This window comes from Sipha flava, unplaced genomic scaffold, assembly GCF_003268045.1.
Source record: "Sipha flava isolate LNK unplaced genomic scaffold, YSA_version1 65_pilon_pilon, whole genome shotgun sequence".
NCBI classification, from domain to species: domain Eukaryota; kingdom Metazoa; phylum Arthropoda; class Insecta; order Hemiptera; family Aphididae; genus Sipha; species Sipha flava.
The window spans coordinates 310,048-323,226 of NW_020273605.1; the positions used below are offsets into that span (position 1 = coordinate 310,048).

Genomic DNA, 13,179 nt, shown 5'->3' on the forward strand with positions numbered 1-13,179 from the left:
TAGCAAAATTAAATTTTATGTATGATATCCGAGCAGTGAGAAACATATTTGAATCTTACTTTGGATGTTCTAGAAGGAACCAAGAAAAATACGCATTTACTAGAACTTCCAAGCTCTACTTATCGGACATCTGATAAAATACAAACATCTTAGGTAAATATAAAATTTATGTTAGTCTTCTACAGAACGCTTTGGCATTATTGTATCGTTAAAAATATAATATATATACATATGAAGTATTTGTAAAATTCTGTGCTATTTTTCTTTAAAATGTGTGAATTTTAATTTTAATTTTCTTTAAATTATATATATTTTTATACAACATGGATGAACTTGAAATGAAAAGTAAATTTAACAATATTATATCTGATATAGGTAATTAATAAAAAAACGTAGGGACAATAACTATTTTCTAACTATTGATGAATACAATATTCGTATTAAAAAATTAAAACATTCAAAATTTGTATTGAAAACTCCAGGGGAAAAAAGTCTATGAAAGATTATAGAATATCTTATGGGTACACAAGGCTATCAAAGATGTCACTATAAGACGAAGTGTAAAACAAATATATGTACCTGTCGAATAGTTAGTAAATTATACAATTCGAAATGCCAGACTTCTTTGCCGTGTGAAAATTATTAAATTTTCATATACAAATTTTAATATCTTTTTTTTATTTTATTAACTAACAAATATACAATTATTAACATACAATTTTATTTGAGTTACAATTAACAACATTAACTTATATTGTTTGAAATTAACGTGAATTCTTAGTAAATAACGTTAAAAACCTCACAAATTATTCATTATTACCTTACGTTAATATGAATCTAACGTCTTTTACTGCAACATATATATATATATATATATAAATATTTATTAAAATAATAATATTTAGTGCATTCAATAAATATAATTTATTATTTTTACTCATTGGGAAATAAAGTAGATTAAAAAAATATACATCAATATTATTGGTCAAAAAGTTTCAATGCAGATGTTAATTTTTATTGTTATTTTTTTTTTATACATAAACATTTTAACTTTAATAAATAAATGTATATATATTGCAATCATATATTAAATGGATTTGTTTTTATATAAATTTTTCTAAATACCATAATTTAAATAAAATAATTTATCAAAAAAACAAATAACTTAAAAAAAATAATCAACAAAATTATTTATAAGGATAAGAAATATGATTTTGTAATTATAAATACAATAATTATTTTATATTCTTCCACCATTTACACAAAACCTAGTAACTAAGCTCCAACTAAAATTTAAAAATACATATAGTAAATAAAATGAATAACAATAATGTTTTTAGATACCATTATACAAATAGCTAGTAATTATATATATATATATATATATATATATATATATATATATAATTGCTTATAATTAAATGGTTTTGAAAAAATATGTAACATAATGTTAAAAGTGATTTATTTATTTATTTGTATGGCTTTAAATGAATCAATGACATTAAAATTATAACAATAGAAAATAAAGTAAACAATAGATATAATGAACTAAACAAATGATAGTCAACAAATTGTTAATAATAACGCTAATAATGTTATAAAAATAAAAATGGGAGTCATTGTGGCCAAGTGGAATAATGCGGCTATCTTAATGTAGAGTCAACGGTTCTGACTAAGTTTGGCTTTCTGGGCAGAGAATAGTTTTAAAGGAAGAAATTATCCTCTCTTCTAACTAACTCATCAATCTAACATGTTCACACCACCAACAGCATAACCAAGGAGGAATTTTGCAAAATATTAACTCCCTACCCCCAAATATCTCTCTTATTTTGTAAGATATACAATCATTTTAAGATATTGGTAAAATGTTATATATTATCATCAAATAATTTTCACAGTTTCAACAAACTAAATGATAACAAATATTATATTTTAACTTATATTTAATGGATTTATTTAAATTTAAAAGTTGATACTTAATTAAGAGAGAAAATTGAAAATTGAAAACTCTCCCTAATATATTTTTCTGGCTACGCCACTATACACCACCATACAAAAACATAACTTATAAACCTACCTTATCAAAAAAACCCATAAGAGGGACTAATTGCCTCAGTTTCCAATACCCTCCCTCCTTTTAAGAAAATAATAATGAATTACAAAATTATCAGTAATTAATAATGGTAGGTATGTGACAACACATTTATTATAAACATGGTATAGAATTACGATTGCATAACTAAGTTCTATTCCATTGCCTCTAATGTTATTTCATGTATCTCCTCCTCAAACACATAGTTAAATTTTTTCTCCTGGTATTCGATAGTATGTCTTATAGTTTGTCCTTTGTTACCACAGTCGTATAGTGGACTATATTAAGTCCCTATTTGTGCATTATATAACCATGGCATTCATTCGTAGCCTATTAAGTACAGACCATTCATGCCTATGTAGTTTCATTTCACTAACTTCATGATTGGGATCCAAAATCAGATTTTAGTTTACTATATAAAGTTAATTCATTTATCACATCATTCATTATCAGAATCAAATATCAAATCTTTTCTTATTAGTTCTTTGGCAGATGTCCATGGCAGTTAAATTAATTTAATCTTAAAATGGGTGCATATTCTGATGGTACTATGTTGATTAACACTGATAGCCATTAAATATGATTTAGTAACACAGAGTACATACAAAGTATTTTATTATACTAATAAAATTGTAATTAAAGCTATACATACAAAAAATTATGTTGCATTTAACTATAACATAATTTATTTTTAACAAATTAATGGGGTAAATATGTGATTAAAATGTACATTTTAAGATTAAAAAATTCCAGATTCTACCAGCTACAGAAATATGATTTATTGATTCAATATTATTATGACAATTGTTCATAAATACTTAAAGGGATTAAAAAATAAAAATAATAGTTCTGAGTATTAACCTAAAAGACAAAATATTTCTTGCTGCTGGAAAACTGGTTTTGTGATAAAGAAAAAAAAAGTTATAATTATTGTTGAAAATTGACCAATATGTTGGCAATTTCATTTTGATGGCTTAATATAGTTACATTATGCACACAGAAGCATAATGAAAATAAATAAAATGATTTGTATATATTATAGATAATATATTGATACATATATTAAATGCATTATTGATAAATATAATTCTGAGGCTTAATAATTATACAAAGCTATATGGTTTAATAGATAATTAAATGTCAATAATCTATTCGAAAACTGACTTGGTTAATTATATCACTTACAACAGCTGCTTAGGCTTTTATTACTTCCTTCAGCAGAATCAACAAGACGTCGGCCTTGCCCTGCTGTATTTGTATTTTCATTTTTCGGGAGTTTTTCAGCTAGACAAATTAAATTATACATATATTAAAATATATAATATTCTTTTTTTATTTAATTATTTTACATTGCATACCAATTGCCTTAAAAATTTCAGTGACATTAGCACTAGTTTTTGCTGATGTTTCCATGAACATAAGTCCATTTTCATAGGCGTATGTCTGTGATTCGTCTGTCTGAACACTTCTCATGGTGTTTAAATCTAGCTTATTACCAGCTAGAGCTATTACAATACCAGGTGTCGCCTGTCTTTGGAGTTCTTTCACCCAATTCTTAGCTCTTTCAAAAGTATCCTTTTAAAATAAATTAAAAAAATCAAAAAATTACACTAATATAAAATAAATAAATATTATTTTACTTGATTAGTTATATCATAAACAACTATTGCTGCTTGTGCACCCCTATAATACATTGGTGCTAGACTATGATAACGTTCTTGACCTGCTGTATCCCAAATTTCAAATTTTACAGCTACATCATTTAAATGTATTGTTTGAGTAAGGAATGCAGCTGAAAAAATAACAGAAAAAAACAGCTGTTTAACAAGATATTTTAAACTATTTATGTAAATACATACCACCAATAGTACTTTCTTGGTATTCATGAAACTGCCCTTTAACAAATCTTAGCACAAGGCTAGATTTTCCAACTGACGATTCACCTAAAAGAACCAATTTAAACTGACATATTTTTCCTGGGGTTTGACCATTAGGTCTTTGTGGTACAGCTCTATTCGCCATTATTATATTGATTGTCTGAAAATGAAGAAAATTTAATTATTTGTTTTATTATTACTTTTGATTACTACAAAAATACAAATATTTTATAAATCATGGAAAAAAATGGTAAAATATAAAAAATATAATACAAATAACATAAATGTACATAATTACTTCTAAAATTGTAATATTTAGCTGAACTTAAGTTATTTAATTTAATAAAATTATAAATTATCATAAAGCAAAATATGAAGGCGTCCGTGCAAAAACCGGACAGCTCCATTTTTTTTTTTTTTTACCAAAATCGGATTTTAATTGAATGTGATAAAGCAAAAAATTACTAGTTTATCGGTACAAGAACGAGACAAATCCAACAACCAATATAGAAAATATAAAATATTTGGAGCTGTCTTGTTTTTCTTTCCGTCGAAGAACAATGTAGCTTCGAAGCTATCAGGTTTTTGCCATGAATTTTTGCCATGTTGTCTACACTGCATAATATTATCCTGTTGTCGGTACTATCATTATAACTAATATCATAATATTGTTCTAAATTGTATGATAAATGATATAATATAATTCGTTATTTTATTAATAGGTACTTATTAATTTTTAAGTATAAGCATTATTTAGTATTGTTTTAGTATTAACTAGTTATATTTAAGAAATTATAAACATAAACGATATTATATTTGACTGAGATTCATCAACGTCGTCAGATGATTTCGATGATGACATTGCCGATCCAAATGTCGAAATTGTGAATAATGATTCCGATTTAGATGGCATTATTGTCTTAATAGTGATGATGAAGATGAACATATTATTATATTTCGTTTTGTTTGGTTATTTGTTATTTACATAAAATTAAAAAAAAAAAAATGTTAATAATATATTATTATATAACTGTTATAGGTAAACATTTAAATGGTACAAGTTATAAAGAGTAAGTACATATATATTTTTTACATTCAGAGTAGGAATTTAGTTTTATTATGTTATACTATTTTTGAATAGATAAAAAAAAAATTAATATTGAACATAATATTTTGAAATCGATCATTTATTCAATATTGTACTTGCGAATTTTTATTTTTCTGTCTTAATTTACTACATTTTATTATGTTTAAGAAAATGAGACTAAGTTTGATATAATTAGAATTAATAATATTAAAATAAAATTAATTATAAATATATATATAAATTTTAACAAAAATGTTTGGGCAAAAAACCAGGTAACTCCAAAAATTTTAGGTTAATATTAGTCCTCATCTCAAATCAAAAACGAAAATCAAATCACCTACTGTGGCATATTTTTCATCGTGGTCTAACATGTCTAAATTGATATGAACATTAGTTTTATCTTAAACTCAATATTTTTAAAATGGTTTTTTATGGCTCCTGAAAAATTACTAAAAATGAAGCTGTATGGTTTTTACACGGACGCCTTCATATGTATATTTATATACAAATTTTATGTAAAAATTTATATGTATATTTGGTTAGATTTTTTTTTTTTCGGTTGGTTATACATTATTCAAAAGAATAAAATCTTATGGTGTCAGTTTCAATAGGTTGTAAAGATTTATAGGTCCATTTCAATTTTCTCTAATAGATTCAATATACAACAGGTTACTAATAAAATGTAAATCAAGATATATTATCTATAATACTTAAATAAAATTTCTATCAATATTTTTAATTTACCTTTTGCTTTATTTAAGTTTATTAAAAAAGTATTCTACTACACTTTATAATATATAAATGTATTACAAAACCATTAGTATTTTATTTAAAGGCAAAATATTGAATATATTTTTTGGATTTTATTTACAGAGGCTAAAGATAAAATGTTAAAATGTATTTATTTGTTATATCTACTCAAGATCCAAATTAAAAGTTTTATAATGCTAAGCTATGGATGTCATTTAAATTTTTAAATGTTACAATTTTAATCAAAACGATACATTTTAAATAAATTCTAAATATATAAAATTATTAGTATTATTATTATTTTTAATTATTATGAATTGATTATTAAAAGTAAAAGTTACATAAAATGGTCAAATGTTTAAAGTGAAAACTTTAGTACCTTCATCTGATTTCAATAAATATAAACAGAAAAGTTCTTAATAAAATAAGACATTTAGAAGAGTGTATACTAATTACAAAAAAAAAAAAAATTGTCAATGCATTAAAAATCAAATTAATGAAAACAAACGTGAATTTATTATGTTAATATATTTAATTCGTAAAATGTTTATATTCAATAATTAGATTTGCAAGGAATCTTATTTAAAATAATTGTTTTTCTTCATTATTAAAAATAATTATAATCAGCAGTATTTTGTAAATTTAATTGAAAACAATAATTTTAATTAAATTTAAATAGCTAATATTTATTAATTATAAATTTAATATTTATAAGATTTAATTAATTTTAAAACATAAAATTCCTCGTTATAGATATGGTAAAGCATTAAGTATGATACTTAAAAAATTATTTATATACTTTAATCAAAGTTTAGTTTGAAATAACATTTTATCCGAACCAAGAAGTATGATTGTAGTGGTTATATAATAAAAATATTATAACAAAATTTTGTTTAATTACAAACTAGTGTTAAAAAAATAAAATTTCAGTACAGTTATATAATCACCAAGTAGAAAATAAATGCATTTTAACTAAATATTTTAAATAAAAACAACAATAATTAAGGAATATATATATGAATTATTCACTTAATTATCTTGATACAATAATAGAAATTGGTTAAACAATTAACAATGCACTAAAATATTCTAGTACTGTTTGAGACTTGTAATTATACAATAGAATATAAGTAATATAAACCAAAACAGTTCATTAAACCTTGATATAAGTAAAAACTGAAAAATTAATCAAGCTATTAAAAAATATTTAATTTTAGTTTAACTATAAACTAAAAACTTTAATAATACAATAAATTAAGTGAAATATTATATTTCGTAGTATAATAATATTTGTTTTTACCTATTAAATATCTACAGAAAGTTAATAATATTAATGTATTAAATATGTATGTTTTATTTAATTCATAGAGCGCTCTGCACCCCATAAAATTAACTATGAGGTTCTTGAGCACCGTAGTACCCCACCAGTCGGCATGGAGTTGGCCAGTGACAGGAGAATAGAACAGAGTATGAATGATGGGGAAATGAGAATGCTTAGATGGAAGATTAGAATGACAAGATAGAATAAGGAACAAATATGTGAGAGGTAGTATTGGTGTAGTGTCTATAGTGGACAAGATGAAAGAAAATAGACTGAGATGGTTAGGACATGTGATGATACGAAAGGAAACAAATGCAGTAAGAGTTGTTATTAAAATGAATGTTGAAGAAATATGAAGAAAAGGAAGACATCGGGTTGCAGTGGCACAAATATATTAAAATATATGTAATTTTAAAGTCTGTAGTCAATTTATTATTGATGAAAACTATTAATGGAATAATGATAAAATAATGATGTACGATAGGATCAGTCACAAAGTTTGTATAATTATAGATCAAAATATAATATTTATGAGTATGGATAATGGTCTATCATCAGAACTATTTGCAAGTGTATAAAGAAATATTACTTGATATTTTACTATCCCTCAAAAAAATATTAACCAGATAGATAATGTAGCTGGAAGCTGCTATTTTTAACTGTAATAATTTTCAAGATTTAAAAATAATTAGCGAAGAATAAGTAATCAAAAATTTCTTAGGCAGTTTATAATTTTTTTTTTATCTTTAACAAAATTTTATATTATGCTGTCTGTTACAAATACTGAACAATACACTTAAATGATAGTTGAAAAAAAAAACACAAAACAGAGGGAAAAGGCCTTCCATCAAAGGTACTTCAACGTGAATTAGCAGTTTATACTTAAATGTAGAACAGTTTTTGATATAAAATCTGTAGAAAATGATTTAATATATATTAAAACCCATTTTTTGTGCCCATAATAACCATCAAAAGTTTAAAAAAGTAAAATGTATCTCCTTTTGATTCAATAAATCTAATTTAAAATACAGTTTTAAAATTGAAAAAAAAAATCAAAGGCTTATAATTTAGAAAAATGTAGCAAAGGTGAATGAAAATAATGTTTATTGAAGTACAACTTATCAATAATTTTTTACTGGCTATGATAACTTATTTTCAGTACACTCCTATGACTTCAGTTAATATCAAATGTTCTTTTATTAATTATAAAAATATTCTAGCAGATTATCATACCAACATAATACTAGAGCAAATTTAACAAAATATACAACAGTATTCAAAAATGTTCTAAATTAAAATTTTTATAAGCTGTATTATATTTTTAAGTTTATTTATTATTACTTTATTCTTTTCATATTTTATAACAATTTTTAAAGAATATTGACATTTTACTTATGCTACTTTAAGATTATAATATTTCAGCTTCTACTTAAAGTTAACATTATTATTATTATAAGCTTTATGTTAATAAAATAATTAATTTTATAAGGATACTATCACCTAGAACTACTTGAAAATTATTTTGATGTTTAAAATATAATAACCAAATAGTTAAAATAACTTATTCATGAATATTGATGACAGGCAAAATATTTATAATTGGATAAAAGAAATTGATTTACAAAAATACTTTATAAATAATTAGTTTTAGTAGCTTTATAATTTAATTAAGAATTTCAAATTATTACAATTGAAACTATTGTTGTATCTATTGGATGTATAAAAATCAAATAGTTATAATAAATCTACAATAGGAAAAAGCTTAACTAACTATTAATAACTATTATTCAAAGAAATTTAAATGAATTAAAAATATAATAAAACAAAATGTTAATAAGAGTATATTATGAGTTAGAAGAAAAAAATCAACATCAAGAAATATAAAAAGTAGTAATAGGTACATATTACATGCATATATTAACATTACATTATTATATATTATATGCATATGTTAACATGCATATAATTTAGATATAGAATAGATTTAGAACAAATAAATTTCAAAAAGTTTTTACTTAAAATAAAATGTAACCGATTCATAAATATCAAGGGAAAAAATTATAAGAATAAGCTAAACATTTTTAAATTTTTTCAACAATTAGTAGTAAATTAAACAATATATTTTCATAGCTATAACTTAGAAAAACCAATTATATTTATTTTTGCAAAAAAATTAAATAATTAATTAGGTAAGTACTTGAAATATGTAAATTTGGATAAAAGATAAGTATATAAAACCTATTTCATTATAAGTAGTTAAACAATCACAAAACTACTTAAAAATACTAGAATAAATACTTAATATATTTATAATGTATGTAGTAAGGTAACTGGATATTGGTTTTTTTTTATCAAAGGTTAAAATGACCATTTAATATATTAACCGTGACAAGCCAATTATAATACATTTGTTTCATTTATTTAAATGGAACAGATGTCTCATGTATTTTTATTAACTAAGTAGTATAACTGAACAGACTTGCTTACATGACCCTCATAATATACTATTTAGTATATTTATTAACAGACTGATAACCATATTGAACTGCTTCCGACAGTCAAACCGACCTCGTTTTCCAATATCCCAATCATAAAAATACCAACAATAATTAAAAACATCTCCTCAGAGAACCACACCATTCGTGAAAAGAAAAATTGAATGTAAAAAAAATTAACCAAATAAATGAAAAATTGATAAAGCTTAAAATAATTAAAAAAAAAAGAAAAATAATACTCTAGAATAATTAACAATGGTTTAAAGTTGATATGGATGGAAACTCAAAAATAATTTAGGCGTAAGAAACACTGAATAGATCACAAAAGACCAGATATGGACATATGTTGAACACCATTTAAATATTGACCATTAGTCTAACAATAAGGCACTCACAAGATACTGAGATAGTGAGCTAGAAGGCAATAAACGTAGGTAGATGTTTTACTTACATGATTTTTGGGTTTTTCTATAGGTAGCTCCGTTGTATTCTGTTGCAAACGTAATTGAACTGAATTCGTCGCGGTATAAAAAATAATTAAAAATACGAGACACGAAAAAATAAAAATAAAACAACAGTAGTATAAATATAAAAAAAATAGGAAAACAAAATCTAAACGAATGATTAATAACAACAACAATAAAACATCAGTATTCTTATTATATGTGTATTATTATTACACAGTCTCACTGACGATTTGCTTTCTAATCACTGGCAATCGGCAGATAACGTTATAATTTATTTAGGTTGTACATAATATGCGAGACGCAAAAAGCGGAACACTGGTACACAGTGATTAACTTTAAGAAAATTCTTCGAATGTTTTACGTCGATTGATAATCACAGCGGTGGTGGTGGCGGCGGCGGCGGCAGTGGTGGCGATGACGTTTGATGACAGATTCGGACGGTAAATGAATGCGGAATGACAATTGAATATTAAATATTTTTTTATGTTATCAGTACTGTTTTGCTTGTACGCCGCCCTCAGTAGTACACTGTTCACTGAAGTACTCTACAGTCTAGTAAGCCGTCCAACACGTCGCAGAATGGTTCGCGGTGCCCGGGTGTGAAAATATTTTATTATTTTAATATTATTGCTATTAAAAACGTTGGCAATAAAAAAAGGGAATAAATAAATAAAAAAAAAATAATAGTAATAATAATTTCCTAGTCGCGCATCATCGTTGATATGGTAGTGTTATACTAAATGGAAGACAAGTTGGGAGAAAGAGACAACCTTGAGTGCACAGTAGCGCTGCGGACAATGAAATATATAATAAAATTAAACATACACGTTGCACGCGCGCGCTTGTGTGTGTGTATTGAACATAATAATTTTAATACAATATGAAGGGGAGAAAACGTCGTTTTCGATAACGCAATTATATCTCCGATTCCGTACTGGAATAACTAGAACGTTCCGTTACAATCGGTTGTGGAAACGAAACGGGGCGTTTTCGCTTGGCGGTAGACGACCGATCTGCCCATGGAGGTCGTTTCGCATGACATCGCGAATCATGATGCCTCATTTACGCGTCCTGATAACGTCTCGGGTGATAATAATATTGTCGTGTGGAAATAACACGGTTGTGAGTGGAACCAGCTGTGTCATGTCAGCGTCACGATTCGAATAAAATGATTTGTTTACGTAATAATTACTATTTAATTTGAGTAGCTATTCGCCTTACGGTATTGAACACTAATACATCATTCAGGCATACTATACGATCATCGAAAAAATATATTGTTGATTGATGTATACATATATGCATTGATTATAAATATTGTATTTATAATAAATTATAAAAGTTGTCTATCGACTGAGAAACTTAATGGGAAAGTTATATTCCAAAAATCATAAATATATACGTATACTTGAAATCTTAAGCACTCATTATTTTTAAAGATGAACATGTAATGTGGTGTACACGGCTAACATGCAAATTAATTAATATTATAGTTCATGATCCAATTCGATTATGATTGGTACTCGATAACATTGAGAAAAATTTTTTTTTATATTTGCAAACATGCAGATTCTTGGAGGATATATTTTTCTAAATGTTCAGTGAGTTGAATGTCGTTGACATCAGAATTTATAATAAATTGTACAAAGTGATAAAGTGAAAGTGTAAATACCTACTTATTAAGCATAACTTATAACTAAAGACCGGATTTATATGTTTTTACACATCGTTACTTGGTCTATGCAGTTGTATGAGAGTAAAAAATGTGGACGATTCATTCAATTCTGAGTTTGTAGAAAAAAGTTTTTTTTGCATATTTGAGAATGTATAATAGGTTAGAGAATATTTAGCCCATTTAGCATATTATAGAATATTTGATTTTTTTTTTTTTTCATAGTTGGAGATTTTACAAACTGTTATTTGCAAACTAACAAATATACCTGGTGAAACGGGTAACATAATAAAAATACTAAAGTATCTCAATTAAGTTAAAAAAATAAAGGTTACCAAATGTTAGCGAAAGTTGGGAACATTTTATGTGGAAACAATGAAGATCTCCCAGAATATTTTACACCTAATGTAGTTGTTAACATGAAGTTTACACAAGGCCAGCTTAGATACGATCGAAATGTGCGACGGCACTGGGCGCCAAAATCAGAAGGGCGCATGAGAGGCGTCGAAATTATAACCCAATTTGATTAACCGTTGGCGACACAAATCATTTACTATTAGAGCAGAGAACTTGCAGCATTTGCATATTTTTTTTGCACAGTCACAAAAATAGCAGAATGCAAAACAAATATGTTTCATACTTCCACAAAACTAGTTTTGAAATTGTATTGTGCATATAAATGCATATTTTTGCGTTTTTTGTTTTTAGGGCATATTTCTTTCATTTTATACTTTTAGATGTATATTTTAAATAATTTATCATTTTATCAATATTTTTTCGTCCGAGTTTTTATTTATTTATCTATACAAACAAAATAACGTTGAATTTAAAATGATTTTAAATTATGATCATAATATTAATATGGTTTTTAACTTTTTCCAGATCCATCATGGTTTTACTAAAAACACGTCTCGAGAGTTGTCGTTTAGACTTATTGTCAGTTTATTAATTTCATTTATGGATAGATGAGATAATATTGTTCAAAGCACAAAATATTGATACGGGCCACGGGGACGCCTTTCACCGACATCGGACATATTCATATTTCAGTAATCGCTGTGTTTCTCAACGGTTGACAGTCCAAACACGTTCTATTTACTATTTTTTTTAAAAAATGCCTAAAGTAAGTGCCCTGATAAGAAAACCTATAAAATAAACCCAATTAGTTAATTGTAACTTGTAAGTTGTTAAATAAAGTTGTAAATAAAATGTATTCATAATAATAAGTTACCTACAGAAAAATTCTAATTTTTTATTCAAAAATTTTATTTTAAAAGCATATTTTGTATATTTAAGTGCATATTTGTAATGCATATTTTTTATATTTAAATGTATATTTGGTGAATTTTTAGATCTTAAAATGCTTTGCTCTATCTACTACGGATAGAAAAAAAAATGTCACGATATGATTCAATATG

General features: G+C 25.0%; 1 protein-coding gene and 1 long non-coding RNA gene across 2 annotated transcripts; one reads left to right on the top strand and one right to left on the bottom strand.

The window, feature by feature from the left end:
• On the top strand, positions 1–12,913 carry LOC112691657. Its single transcript, XR_003149333.1, has 3 exons — positions 1–153; positions 5,009–5,039; positions 12,644–12,913. It is a non-coding gene; the product is annotated as an uncharacterized LOC112691657 (long non-coding RNA).
• On the bottom strand, positions 2,791–10,222 carry LOC112691656 (ras-related protein Rab-5C). The gene is made up of 5 exons (XM_025566001.1): positions 10,074–10,222; positions 3,952–4,129; positions 3,733–3,884; positions 3,451–3,667; positions 2,791–3,376 (listed from the first exon to the last, which is right to left on the bottom strand). Exons 2-5 carry the CDS (start codon positions 4,112–4,114, stop codon positions 3,270–3,272), a joined length of 639 nt encoding a protein of 212 aa, XP_025421786.1. The 5' UTR covers positions 4,115–4,129; positions 10,074–10,222; the 3' UTR covers positions 2,791–3,269.
• Positions 12,914–13,179: the final 266 nt, after the last annotated feature.